The 14,875-nt window shown below is 43.5% G+C and overlaps 1 protein-coding gene across 1 annotated transcript in view; it reads left to right on the forward strand.

The window, feature by feature from the left end:
* The window catches only part of SLC9A2 (solute carrier family 9, subfamily A (NHE2, cation proton antiporter 2), member 2), an 87,525-nt gene that overhangs the window by 40,179 nt on the left and 32,471 nt on the right, over positions 1-14,875 (forward strand). Inside the window, exon 5 of the mRNA XM_008587064.1 lies at positions 693-895. Within this exon, the coding sequence (XP_008585286.1) occupies positions 693-895 (203 nt within the window). The remainder of the gene's footprint in view (positions 1-692; positions 896-14,875) is intronic.

The raw sequence follows: 14,875 nt of genomic DNA on the forward strand, positions 1-14,875 counted from the left end.
TCTTCTGCTTGTTCTAGCCTGCTGGTTAAACTCTCTGTTGTGTTTTTTATTTCCTTGCATGAATTCTTCAGCTCTGAAAGCTCTGCTACATTGTTTTTCAGGGCATTGATTTCTTTGTACATTTTTTTCTTTCGGGTCCTGTATACTTTTTCTCATTTCATTGTGTTTTCTAACTTAGTTTTTTGTATCTCATTTAGTTTCCTTGGAAGTGTTGGTTGAAATTCCTTGTCCATCATTTCAAGGACTTCCTGTTCTGTAGGATCTAGAGCTTAAGAGTTATTATTGCCCTTCAGTGGTTGTGTACTTTCTTGATTTTTTAATATTTCTGGTATCTTTCCTTTGGTATTTAGTCATTGTGGCATGAGTTTTCGTGGTCCACTTGTTTGACCCTAATGTCTGGCTAGGATCCTGCAGGGACTGCCAATCTGTCAATGGCTGCCTTGGTGCCTGTGGCAGGAGGCTCAGGCCTCTCTGGGCCACAGGGACTGACCCGGGCTGGGAGTCCCTCGGGGTGCCTACCTGCTCTGATGCAGGTACTTCGGGGTGTGTGGGCCTGGCAGCTCTCAGGCCTCTCTGCTGGAGTCTGTTCTTAAATACTCTGCCCTGTTACAGAAGCACAGAACACGAGTCTACATATTTCTGTACTCTGGCCTCACACAGTCTGTGTTCCTTGGGTTTCTCCTTCTTTGCAGGCGTCTTTGTCCTGACGCAGGTCATCAATTGGTTCCGGACCATCCCCCTGACCTTCAAGGATCAGTTCATCATCGCCTATGGAGGCCTGCGTGGTGCCATCTGCTTCGCGCTGGTGTTCCTCCTTCCTGCCGCCGTGTTTCCTCGGAAGAAGCTCTTCATCACGGCTGCCATTGTGGTCATCTTCTTCACTGTCTTCGTCCTGGTGAGTAGAGCCCTTCAGAGGAATTTGTTTCTAAGGAAACTCTGCTAAGTGATCTACACTTACTACGGGAAACTTACGAACTGCACGTGTTAACCCTTGCTGTTTGGTTTGCTCTCTGACCTAGTAAACGTACCTTCTGACAGCCAGTTGACATGAGATCAGTGCTCAGCAGTGTCTCCCCCAAAACAGAGGGATTGATGGAAACAAGTTTAATATTGGGAGGCAGAGAATATGGTGGACCAGTGTTCAGATCCTGACTCTGCCAGTTAATTGACCTCTTTAGGGTTAGTATGCCAGCTCCTAGGAGATTATATTTTGCAGATATCCATTTCATAAATATTTATTGGACTCCTTCTATGTGTCAGGCAGTGCCTTAGGAGCTTAGAATTCATAAGTGAGCAAAACTTCAAAAGATCTCTGTCCTCACAGAGCTTACATTCTGGGAGGTGGGGTGGCAGACACTGGACAAGATGCATAATACATGAGTAAATTATAGAGCATGTTAGAAAGTGAAAGATGCTATAGAAGAAAGGAAAAGTAGGGGATCAGGCCATAGTAATGGTGAAGGTAGTGTGAGGAGCAGGGGGTTACAATTCTAAATTGAATGTCTAGGGAAGGGAACAGTGAAAAAATTGGCATTTGAGCAAAGGCATGTAGGAATTGCTGGAATTAGCTAAGCCAAAGAACATTCTAGGTAAATGGCCTGAGGATGAAGGCCTGAAGGCCATGTGTTCTTGGCCAGTATGGCTGGAACAGGAAGGGAGAGTGAGGCGAGGGAGATTAGGAGTTCTAGATCACGTAGCGTCGGGCAGGCCAGTGTGATGAGTTTGGGTTTTCTCCAAGCCATTAGATGGTTTTGTTGCAGATCCGTGACATTTTCTGACTTTGTCAAGGGATCAGCCTGGTCACTGTGTTGAGAATAGACTGTTAAGGGGGATCGAAGAGGTGGGAAGCCCAGCGTGGAGGCCCACACAGCCATCAGGCAGGCCCAGGTGGTGAGGGCAGTCAGTCGGTGAACAGTTCATTCTGGAGGTGTATGCTGCAGCATTCTCTGATGGGCTAGATGTGGGTGTGCAGGTAAGACAAGTCACTGATGACTCCAGGCGTTTGGGCCTGAGCAGGTAGAAGGATGGAATTGCCCCTGAGTGAGAATGGGGAGCCTGTGCTTGGAGCAGGCAGGAGTGGGGAGATTGGTGCTGAGTTGTAGGCATGTTGGTTAGGAGTGTCCAGTAGATCCGCAAGTGCAGAAGTTGAACAGGCAGATATTATGAGTCTGGAGTTCAGGGAAGAAGTCAGTCACCGCAGATAGCTGGTATGTGAAGCCGTCAAACTGTATGGGATTGTCAAGGAATTGAACACATACACTGAGGAAGCCAAAAAAGAGCACCAAGGACTGGGTCCCGGGGCAGCCCAGCCTCAACATACTGGGCAGAAGAGGGGAGCAATTGAGGAGACTGAGAGCAAGTGACCAGTGAGGAAGGTGGACAGCCAGGACATTTCATTTTATTTTCATATTTACTTAGCAGTTAGCCACAGAATGCTTCCTCGGTGGCTGACTCAGATCTAAGCATCTGATGTAAACTCATTTAACCCTCAACAGTTCCATGGCACCTAACTCTCGGAGGAGCCACTGTTTATTATCCCTATTTTGTAGATGGGGAAAACGAGGCCCTGGAAGTGAGGGTAAGTAATTTTTACCAAGTTTACACAGCTAGGAAAAGACAGAGCAGGGAGTCAAAATCAGTTTGGTCTCATTCCTAAATGAAGTGCCCGTGGAGAGCCTGGTGTGCTGGGAGGACTCAGTATTGTAGCGTGATTCTCCTCCGTCCTTCTAGTCAGTTCTCCAAAAGACCGTTCACCCTCCATTCATTCATTTCTCCCAGCACTGGGGAAGGCTGACTCGGGAGAACCTTTCCTAAGTGAAGAAGATGCCACTTTCTCTTACGCTGATGACCACTTTCCATTACGTCCGTCATCAGAATGCCCACGGGCTTTTCTGGGTGCACCATCTCACTTCCTGCTCAAAACAAACCTTTGAGGTACAGACAAGTTCCCTCCAGCTAAGCAAATTGAGGCTCAAAGAGAGACAGACTGACCCAAGGACACACATTTGTAAATGACTGAGGCTGAAGTTGAGCCCAGGAATCTGACTGCACAGACCATGCTCTTCACTAGTAAGCTATATTGACTTCACTTAAAGACATCATTTACCGTGTTATGAGTTAGTAATAGATTCAGTGTAGTTATATGTACTAGTATTTGTTCAAATATTCCGGGTTGGTTTGAGTCCCCTGCTTAAACCCAGGGGACACCATAGAAACTTCTGGGTGTAGAGAAACAAATTTCCTGGTCTCTTTTAACTTCAGCACCTCCGGGATCTTAGTAACAACTCATTTAATTGGTTACTCTCACACCTTGCCTGAGGCAAAACTGTGACGTCGAATCAACTTTGTCCAAGTACTTTAATGTCCCATGAGCATCCCAGGGCAGAATGCTTGAAGGGAAAGGCCGGGCAGGGGTGAGCGATTCACCTGCTCCTCCTAGACTCTCTGCCCTGTTCTTACCATCCAGGGCAGGTTCCACCAAGTCTTAGTCAATGCTGCTGGCCTCCTCTCCGTCCACTCAGATGAAGCCATAAAACATGAGTATCAAATGCAAAAATAGAACTATGTCGGTCTAATGTGACTAGGAAGTAGGGCATCGGAAGATGAATGTATCAGCCACTTTTGTCTCCTCAAGCACTTCTCAATGATCTACGGTTTAAAACCAGTTCCCCCCACTCCCCGGCCCCAACTATCATGGACATAGCCATTTGTAAAATACCGTCAGAGTGACTTCAAAGAAAGATGTAATTCAAGAGAGGACGTAGAAGATGCAAGGTTAGATTTTTTAGTTATTAGATTCATCAGACATAAAATTGCATTTCTAGGGCCGAGCCCGTGGCGCACTTGGGAGAGTGCGGCGCTGGGAGTGCAGCAGCGCTCCTGCTCCGGGTTCGGATCCTATATAGGGATGACCGGTGCACTCACTGGCTGAGCACGGTGCGGCCGGTCTCAAAAAGGACAAAAATTAAAAAAATAAGTAAATAAAATTGCATTTCTAAAATCAGAACAAACATTGTGCAGGAAAAAAGGAAAGTATTGCAAAAGTGCATAATATTGTTCATTGAATATGTGTGTACAGGTGATCCATATTGAATATCATTATTATATTCATAATTTTTTGGCTGTTTGGAATTGAGATTCAACCAAAAGACATAAGTGAAATATTGATTGCCTGTGTTAAATGCCAATACACCCACTTTGAACCAACATCATGTATATCAGTATTTAAAATTTTTAATGTGACAAATGAGCTTGCTTCTTCGTTTGTTAACTAACCTAATTGAGGGGAGATTTCTCTATTGTCTCATTGCTGACTAGTAACAAATAGTTTGCAAACCAGCACTGCTGAATGGAACAGTGTCAATGAACAGAGCGTACTCTGAGTAGCCCTGGTCTAAACTTTTATGTCCTATGCGCTGGGCTGATTGTTAATGATACTGAAAGGGAAAATTCAGAATTTCTGCTCTGAAAGATAGAAAGTATCGGCCACTGTGGATTAGGTTAGCAAAGGTCTTTCTGTGGAGGTGATGTTATGAAGATATCTGAGATATGCAGGATACGGAGTCAGCTAGGACCTGGGCACAGAGCACTGCAGGCAGGAGGAAGAGCTGACGTGAACGTCCTGAGATGGGAAGCTCGGGAACAGGAATCCAGAGCCGAGTGTGTAAGGAGGGAGTGGAGCTGCAAATACGGAGGAAGCCCCACGGTGCTGGGCTTGGAGCCTGAGCAGAGGGTGGTTTTAATTGAAGGGTAAGGAAGTTTATAAGCAGAGGAATGACGTGTTTAAAAAAAATTTCTCTGCCTGTAGGGTGAGAGAATGGATTATACAAGACAAAAATAGAAACAGTGGTACCTGGTTGGGCATTTGTTCTCACGGTAGTCCAGGACAGAAATGACGACTTGGCAGAGATATAATGAAGTAGATGCAGTCCCTTTTAATTTGGAGAACTGTTCAACAAGACCAGATGTGAGATTTGAGCCAAAGCAGAAACAAGGACAATTCTAGGGTGTGGTGTGCGGAAAATCGGGGAGATCACGGGATGTGGGGCAGTGGGGAGGCTGGAAGTCAGGAGGTTTGTGTGAGATGGAGAAGCATGGTCTTCCGTGAGTGCAAGGAGCAGAGGCGGGTACAGGGGAGGAGAGACATGAAGGTGGGTAAAGGATGGAAAAGGAGAAAGAAGGAGGCAACACAGAAGAGTTGAGATGTGTGGGCTACAGCTGGTATTGTGAATGTATCGAGCTAACCCTCCAGTGGTGGAGATATTTTGGGGTCAACATTTGGAGCCTGCAAGCGTACCGATATCAGTCTTTCCTCTGATTAGGTTTAAGGATGACCTGGCCAAGCTTACTTTGATGCCCATGGGAAAGAGGAATTGCTGTGGCTCCACCCCTGCTGTTAGGTTCCTTTTCCTGCTCTCTGCCTTACTCCTTTGTGTACGTAGATTGCAGACTGATCCCTACCCATTGTTTGGTTCCTTGACTCTGATTGCTTCCTCTCCCTCCCATTCTCCTACCTTCCACTGGCTCTTACGAGACTATGAACACATGCACACACACACACACACGTACACACACAAATACACACACACTCCCTTTAGAAAGGATCATTTTTCCAGGATACATCAATAATTAAGGAACTAAGTGTAAGAATCCTGGAAGGAAATGCTTAATGGGATGGTAGGAATAACTAATTATAAACAGATGCACAAAATTTTGCCTTTCAAGTAAGAATTATGTATTCTTTTCCAAATGACAACTTTTATGTTGATGGGTGTATTAGTCTGTTTTTGTGTTGCTATAACAGAATACCTGAAACTGGGGAATTTATAAAGAAAAGAGATTTATTTGGCTCATGATTCAGACAGCTGCATCTGGTGTGGGCCACAGGCTGCTTCTAATCATGGGAGAAAATGACAGGCAGCTGGCAGGTGCAAGGAGACCAGACAGTGAGAGGAAGCAAGAGAGGGTGGGGAGGTGCCAGGTTCCTTTTAACAACCAACTGTCATGGGAACTAATAGAGGGAGAACTCACTCACTACCTCCCCAACCAAAGAAGGCATTAATCTATTCATGAGGGATCCGCCCCATGACCTAAACACCTCCCAGCCCTGCCACATTGGGGATCAGATTTCCACATGGGCTATGGGGGAACAAACATATCCAAACTGTATGAATGGGCCTATTATTAAACTTTAAAATGTATTTCAGTATTTCTCATATGATAAGCTCTTCCAACCTGATACTATTGAGTTAACATATCTTCAAAAATAGAATTTTATGATTTCCTGTGACATATGATTTATTATTTTATTTCATAATTTTTGCATGCTTATAGCAGCTTTATTCATAATTACAAAAACTTGGAAGCAACCAAGATGTCATAGGTGAGTGGATGCGTAAGTTTGGTGCATGCGGATGACGGCATACTATTCAGTGCTAAAAGGAAATGAGATGCCAAGTCATGAAAAGACACAGAAGAAACTTAATTGTGTATTACCAAGTGAAAGAAGCCAATTTGAAATGGCTACATACTGTGGGATTCCAATTATATGACATGCTGGAAAAGGAAAAACTTTGGAGATAGTAAAAAGATCAGTGGTTGCTGAGTGTTATGGGGGAGAGAGGGACGAATAGGCCAGCACAGGGAACTTCCAGGGAACTGAAGCCACCCTCTGTGTGGCCTTATCACGGTGCATATGTGCCATCATATATTGGTCGAAACGCACAGAATGCACAACATCAAAAGCGAACCCCATTGCAAACTATGGACTTTGGGAGGTAATGATGAGTCAGTGTAGGTTCATGAGTTGTAACAAATGCACCCCTCTGGAAGATGTTGGTAATGGGCAGGCCGTGCATGTGAACCTTCTGCACCTCTTGTTGAATTTTGCTGGGAACCTAAAACTGTCCAAAAAAACAAAGGTCATTAATTAAAAAATTAAATTTTTAAAGTGCAAGTAAAAAACATTCAAACAGTTCTTACCTTACAGGTTCTACATAAACATGTGATAGGAAGATATGGCCTGGGGGTTGTAATTTGCCAACTGGACTCATATATTTCTATCTACTTAATATCTCTATTTAGATAACTAATGGCATCACAAACTTAACATACCCTCAGAATGGAACTTTTGATTTTTTCTCCAAACTGGCTCCTTCTTTTGTTTTACTCTTGTCAATTGATGGCACCACACAATCTACCCAGTTGGCCAACACTAGACTCTAAGCACCATGGCAACATGGAAACTTGTTTGTCTTGTTCATGGTCATACCCACCATGCCTGGAAAGGTGCCTGGAACACTGTAGGCACTCAGAAGAGTTTCTGGTCTGCCATATGGGGACATATTCACTTGCAAGGGTGAAGAGTGGAGAAGTGTGTAAGAAGGGCAGATAAACATAAATGAAATGCCCCACATGATACCTGCTGTATGGTAGGCAGTGTGTAAATACTAGAAGTAGAGTCAGGGTCATTGTGTACTCGACGTTTTTTCTTGGAACTATCAACAGTAACAATAGCAGCTACATTTTTTCTTACCCTGTAAAACATGCTGGGTGTTATTCTACACGTTTTACCTGGGTCATCTCATTTTTTCCTTGCACAAACCCTATGAAGGTAGGCAGTAGTCATCTATTTTTTTTATAAGACAATTCTAAAAATAACGTATCAATGCTTGTCCAGCTTCCTGAAGTGGACTCCAGACCCATACTTTTACTTCTGTTCCTTATAAAGCAAATTCAAGAAACCCCCCAAACATGAAGTTGGATATTACTAATATATTTTTTATATGAAGAATTACTTCACAGCTTTCTTCAATAAAATTAGGCATCCCCAGCCCAGTGCTCTTACAGCATCCTGTGCCCAACGCTATTTGATATCATAATTTATATAACATTAACATTGCTCAGATCATGTTGCTAATTAGAGAAAGTAGCCTCTTTATGAAGCATATTGTCATGTTATTAGATTATAGACTTGCTTGTAGAATGTGGAATGAGTAAACGGTTCTGATTTCTTGGACACTTGAGTTCGTTTTCTTTCCAGTGAGATTGCTGTATTAGTCAGGGTTCTCCAGAGAGACAGAGCCAATAGGATATATGTATATAGAGAGAGCTGTATGAGAAGGGATTTATAAGGGGAATTGGCTCACATGCTCACGGAAGCTGAGGAGTCCCCCCACAGGCCATCTGCAAGTTGGAACCCCTGGGATGCTGGTGTCATGGCTCAGTACAAAGCTGCAAGCCTGAGAACCCAGGGCTGCTGGTGTAAGTTCTGGAGTACAAAGGCTGGAGAGCCTGGAGTTCTTATGTCCAAGGGGCAGGAGAAGGACAGTGTCCCAGCTCTAGGAGAGACCGCGGAGGGAGGGGGAGATAGAGAGAATTATCTTTCCTCTGCCATTTTGTTCTGTCCAGGCCCTCAGCCAGTTACATGGAGCCACCCACACTGAGGGCAGGTCTTCCCCACTCAGTCCACCAACTCACATGCTAGTCTCTTCTGAAAACACCCTCACAGACACACCCAGCAGTGATTTTTTTTTTTTTTTGATGACTGGTAAGGGGATCGTAACCCTTGGCGTGGTGTCGCCCACACCACGCTCAGCCAGTGAGCGCACCGGCCATTCCTATATAGGATCCGAACCTGTGGCCTTGGCGCACCCAGCACTGCTGCGCTCCCAGCACCGCTGTGCTCCCAGCGCCGCACTCTCCCGAGTGAGCCACGGGGCCAGCCCACCCAGCAGTGATGTTTTACCAGCTCTCTAGGAATTCCGTAATCCAGCCATGTTGACACCTGAAATTAACCATCACAATTGATAATGTTACATATATAAAATATAAGCTATTTGTCATGTTTTAAAATCATATTCATAATTAGGGAGGCTGGAATCCAGTAATACAAAGCGTGGACTTTAAGGCTGTTCTGTGTTGACATTCTGGCCCTGCTCCCTGCCACCTCTGTGGGCCTCAGTTTACCTAGCTGTAAAATCTCAGGCACTGTAGGGAAAATATGGATGTAAATAAAGTATAACACCTGGCACAGGGTTCCGACCTCATGATTTGCTACTAAGTAAAATGGTAACAGAAGAAGGAAAACTTTTAATATACTTTTCCTCAGAAAGAAAAATGGTTATAGTACAATAATTATTTAGCTAATCCCAGAATTCTATAAATCCATTCAGTGATTATGTGTAGTCTATCAAGCAGCAAGGTTGACTGGAATTCAAGGCAGCCTCTTTTCGCCTCTGTTGCGGATTAGGAATGTAATTTTCTGTAAATCATCGTGCTGAACTGTGAAGCATCTGGGATGTCCTCTTATTCACAAGCTAACAAGTGAGCCTGTCACTGTTTCATGGATGCTGGCAGAGAGTCCTGGGTCACAGACAAAAGGCTGGGAAATCAAGGATTCAGTTTAGGATGTGTACATTTCTGGCATGTGGAGATGTTGAATAGGCAGTTGTACAAGGGAACTTCAAAAAGTTCATGGAAAAATGGAATTAAAAAATCATACGGGCCAGCCCTGTGGCTCACTCGGGACAGTGTGGCACTGGTAGCGCCGAGGCTGCCGGTTCGGATCCTATATAGGGATGGCCGGTGTGCTCACTGGCTGAGTGTGGTGTGGACGACACCGTGCCAAGGGTTGCGATCCACTTACCGGTCAGAAAAAAAAAAAAAAATCATACAGATTTGTCCATGAACTTCCTGAAGATCCCTCATATGTATGAGTCTGGAATTGATAGGAAAAGCCAGAGGGGGATATAAATTTGGGACTTATCAATACATAGATGGCTTTTAAAGCATGAGTCGGGAAGAAATTATTTGGGGAGTGAGAATAAAGAGTATAGAAAAGAAAGGCGTCTGAGGACTGAACCTTGAAACATACCAATATTTAGAAACCAAGAAAATGTTGAAGGAACCAGCCCAGGTGACTGAAAAGGGTGAATGGTAAAGGAGGAAAACCTCCAGAAAGGGCTTTCCAGAAGCACGTGAGGAAAGTATGCAGGAAGGGGAGAGGGTTCCAGCAACTCGGTCAAAGCAGCCGTGCGCTCAGGCAGGGAGGGGGGGTACACTGGATGTAGCGTGAGTGGCCGTCTTCTCGACAGCACTTCGAGTCAGGAGGGGGGACAAAACCCTGATGGACTGGGTGCAAGAGAGAAGGATCAGAGAGAAGTTGGAGACAGGAGATGCAGGTCTGGCAGAGAGAGTGGGTAGTGGCCAGAGGAGAGTATCTGCCCAGGGATGGCTTTCGTTTCTGTCTTTCAAGGACGGGAGCCACAGCACTGTGTTTGAATCTGATGGTACAGTAGACGGGGCAGCACTGGTGACAGTGCAGAGAGCCGTGGTCTAGGGGGACCGATGGACGTAACCAGTCGTCACCGTGCAGTGTGCCATGTGCTCGAAGGGCAAACAGGAGGACCGTGGACACCCATGCAAGTGATCACTTCTATGGCTCTCATTCCCTTAGCCTGTTCTAAAGGAAATACTCTTTGCACAGCTGGGCGTACAGTCTCCGTGATCAAGTTTGTAACTTGAGAAAGGCCTTAGAAAGATAGCATAGCCCTAATAGTGATACGTTTTAATAAACGAGAACAGTCGCTCTAAGTTTTTCTGGAAATTGTCTGCTAGATCAGCAAGGTGCCCTCCCACCCTGCTTTTTTCTTGCAAAAATTCATTCAAGCAACACAAAACAAGAACTCCGTTTCTTCCAAAAGAACAGACCAATAGAATGTTCATTTTTTTTTTTCCTTTTTGTCTTTTTTACTGACCGGCAACGGGATTGCAACCCTCCGTGTTGCGCCCGCACCGCGCTCAGCCAGTGAGCGGGAACCGGTCTCCACATGGGATCTGAACCCTCAGCGGGAGCGCGGGCCGGCCCAGAATGTTCATTTTAATCAGACAGAAGTTGGGTGGGGTTTTTTTTTTTTTTTTTTTATTCCTTTTTTCCTCTCACATTAATGGGAGGAGAGAGATTCAGGGAATGAGGAAAGCAGAGATGGAACGAGATGAGAAACAAGCCTCACCTCCCTGTTAGTCTCCCTGAACCTGCCCTTAAGTCATTCTCTTAGGCCTGACGGAGCTGTGTTCACTTGTCCAAGGTTGAATGGACAAGTGAAAATTTAACTTACGCTTTGCAAATAGGCTTTTCAGTAGTTTCATGGAAAACTAAGGGGTTTACTTTTTTAGCCCATGTAGATGGTAATATTGGGGCACAGAAAACTGTTCCCCAAAATATGATGCTTTGGCATGCTGAGTGCTTTGGAAATTAAAAGGCCTCAGAAATAAGCTTCAGAATCAAGGTCCTTCTAACCTTATCTTTTTCCCCTCACCCCAAGCACAGGGAGGGACTCTGTCTGGAATTTCCTTACCTGACTAAGAAAGCTTTCCAAAAGAAATGCGATTGTCTTAAGGTCTCCTTCCTAGGAGCCTCCTCAGATAACCAGGAAAGAACAACCCCAGGAGGGACTGGAGAGGCTGGAGGCCCCACACCTGGACAGAGCTTCTCACAAGTAATATCTCCTCTCTTCTCACTGCCCAGTAATCATTTCCTGTTGTCATACGTCAGTGTCACAACAAATTTGAAGATCTCAGTTGGATTTATTGTGACTAGGATAGGGTAATGCTTCATTACATAAAATACAATAAGTGTTTCAATAAGCCGAGCAGAGAAGGTTGGTTTTGTAAATAGAAAAGGCTGAAGAAAGCAGAAACTCAGGACAAAAAGCAGATCGGTCATTTCACAGTTACTTTCTTTGTAAGGTGGGGACAGGGGGACAGAACAATAGGAAAATAGCTGATTAATCAACCTCGGGTTACTTCAGCCTGTCCTTTTAGTGTAAGGATTAAAGCAGAGGGAACTTCGTCACCAAGGATTAAAGCAGAGGGAACTTCGTCACCATGCCCGTTGAAGAGTCGTGCTGGTCTGGTTGGCAAAGTGGCTGTTGTCTCTCTCTCCTGGTTTCTTGGAAGGTCAGAGCACAACTTAGTTTAGGTTTGGGGATGTGGAACTTAGCTGGGGTGACTCCGTTTTGATTTTTAGGCTGGTCTTTGGGGCCTAGTGCAGGAACTTTGCCCAAAACAGTGGCCTCCCACAATTTCTATTTAACAATTCCCCCCTTTCGGTCAAGCTCTCGCCTAGCTGAGAGCCTAATCAAAACTTAGGGCAACCACACTGCTCTCAGTCACTATCACTCTGAGTTCCTGGTCTCAGCATGCCATCACTCCCATCCATTTCCTTGGGTTTCTGTTTTTCCAGTCCATTTGACCATCGGACAAGAGACCTTTTGACAATTGATGGATGGCTGCATGTAAACATTTAAAACTTTTGAAAGAATACAGTACACAGGAGAGACTAATATCATGACTGTCAGGAGGATTATACAGAGTTTGGAGCATGCTCCTCAGCTGGGGTCCCCATGAACCAAACCAACTAAGATGGAACAGGCAAAAGAGGAGTCTGCTCATTTTAACCGCATGCCCATTCATTGCCAAGTAGCCTGTTCATTAATTTTTTGGTGACCAAATCTCTGGAATACTGATGTGTCTGTCCACGTGCAGCAGGAAGTGTGAGCAGCTGCACGGACTCCTCCCTGTTCAGTTAGTGGGTGACCTAGCACCCCATGACTGGGTTGAAGCAGGGAGTGATGATTTGCAAGTTACCCAAAAAGGTACTGATTTTGTAATTTTTAACTACAGCATGATTCTGCTAAGTGAAAGAGGAAGGCGCGAGTAAGGAAAAATAAAGGAGGGTAAGAGTCACATACTGATAAGGAGTCTTGTCCCTACAGTCTTGGGAAAAGCTGTTCGCAGCATGAAGTCAGCAACTTCTCATCCTGGTCTGCAGTTTGAATGTCTCTGGTTACGACATGTGTGGCCCACGCATTAGATACAAGACTTGTCCCTTGAAATCTACATCGACTTGTTCAGTTGGACAGAACAGTTTTTGTTCTCAGTTAAAGAGTTGTAGCCAGATATTAGAGAAAACTAGAATTTATAATACAGCACAGCCTACAGGTAGATAATAAAAACCGGAAAATAGTAAACAGGGCTGTAATCTAATAATGGGGGTACTTAGGCGGTTTTTTTTTGAAACATACATTTTTCTCTCTACAGTCACCTCTATTTCTACCAAAGATAATCATGCTGAGACCAATCTGACTGGTTATTTACATAAGTGCAGCAGGAATAACTACATAGGCTCCTTTTAAATTTGTTTTGCTGAAAATTTTGACAAGGAACATGAGATTAGACTTTTAAAAATCTCAATGCTAGAAAGCCAAACCAAGGCAGACATTAGACTTTGCCTACTGTATCTGATATGTTGAGGTTCCCAGGCCTGCTAAGATGTGACAGTTTTTCACTTACTCACTGTAGGGGTGGGAACCCTTCAAACTGGGCATTCTATGCACATTTTCAATTATGACATTACAGACAATACCTTGGTAATATAATCAGTGTTTCCAATTGTATCCTATTAAGGAGAACAGATTCTTATTGAACTTATGTAAATAACCATATTGCCATAAAAATAAGAATATTAGCAGATAGTTTCTGAATTCTGGAGGGATCAGGTAGAGAGGAAAAAGTAAATGTTTCTGGGCCAGCCCGGTGGCGCACTGGAGGGTGCGCCACTTGGGAGCGCGGCGGCAAGGGTTCGGATCCCATGTGGAGACCGGTTCCCGCTCACTGGCTGAGCGCGGTGTGGGGGCAACACCGAGGGTTGCGATCCCGCTGCCGGTCAGTAAAAAAGACAAAAAGGAAAAAAAATGTTTCTATTTTTTTTTTACAGAAAATGTACGTTTCACCAAATTTATGTAACGTATAGATAGCTTTAACAATGTTTTCTTAAATCTGGAAAACAAAACATCAAAAGAACTAGCAACGTTTAAAAAAAGAAGCCATAAAAACTCATAATTCTTCATCAATTCAGTCTCATGTAATTAATTCTTGCTCTGTTTGATTTTGGCTAGCAGTTTCACAATCCCATCAGTTTCTTCGTTAGAATTTTGGAATTCAGTCCATTGGTATGAAATTAAATTTATTAGGAGCCTGTACTTGTCAGAGTTCTTTTCACTCTTTCTATGAACTTCTTTGAAGACACACTGTAGGATTATAATGGCTTGCAAAGCACTTTTGGAAAGAGCATCAGAATAAAGCATTTAACTGTGCACATCAAAACTCAAAATGGCAATGGCTAAAGATTTGATAAGAGTTATACAACTAACAAGAAAATTGGGTTATTTCTTTGGCATACAACAATTAAAAATAACCAAAATTCTGACGGGTAGCATTTATTCCAAGGCATATCAGATATCATATTCCCAGGAACCCTATACAGTTTTGAAACACACATTAATAACATCCATATAACTCATAAAAAGTCAAACATCATTTCTTGTTTTAACAGTGCTTCCTATATAATTTTGCTTATCATATAAACCCAGCTGGTTTTAATATGTCTCTTTTATGGATCCTTTGAGAAATTCTGGGGCCCTTTGGAACATCTCAAAGTTAGTTTGAGATTAAAAGTCTTAATTGTTAGAATGTGATTTTGGCAAGTGTATCAAGAAAAGGTTTAAAACACTAAATTAAATAGGATCATAAATCATTAGGAAATAAAAAAGTGACAAAAGATTTCAAATGCACAAAACACAAGAAATTGTCTTGATAAAACATGGTACATGAGTGTTTTGTTTTGCTAAGATGACACAGCTATTTTTATTAACCAAAAGTAGTAAACTAGTCTTATTCACTTAAGAATAACCCAGGTTACCTGACCCGAAAAGCATTTGAGTTAGGTTATTTTCTCTCTCGTTTTTTTTAAAAAAAAAAAATCTAATTTAAGTGTTTTTTTTTTTTTTTTTTTTTTTTTTTTTTTTTTTTTTTT

The sequence above is a fragment of the Galeopterus variegatus genome, unplaced genomic scaffold (genome assembly GCF_000696425.1).
Source record: "Galeopterus variegatus unplaced genomic scaffold, G_variegatus-3.0.2 Scaffold4240, whole genome shotgun sequence".
Classification (NCBI taxonomy): Eukaryota; Metazoa; Chordata; class Mammalia; order Dermoptera; family Cynocephalidae; genus Galeopterus; species Galeopterus variegatus.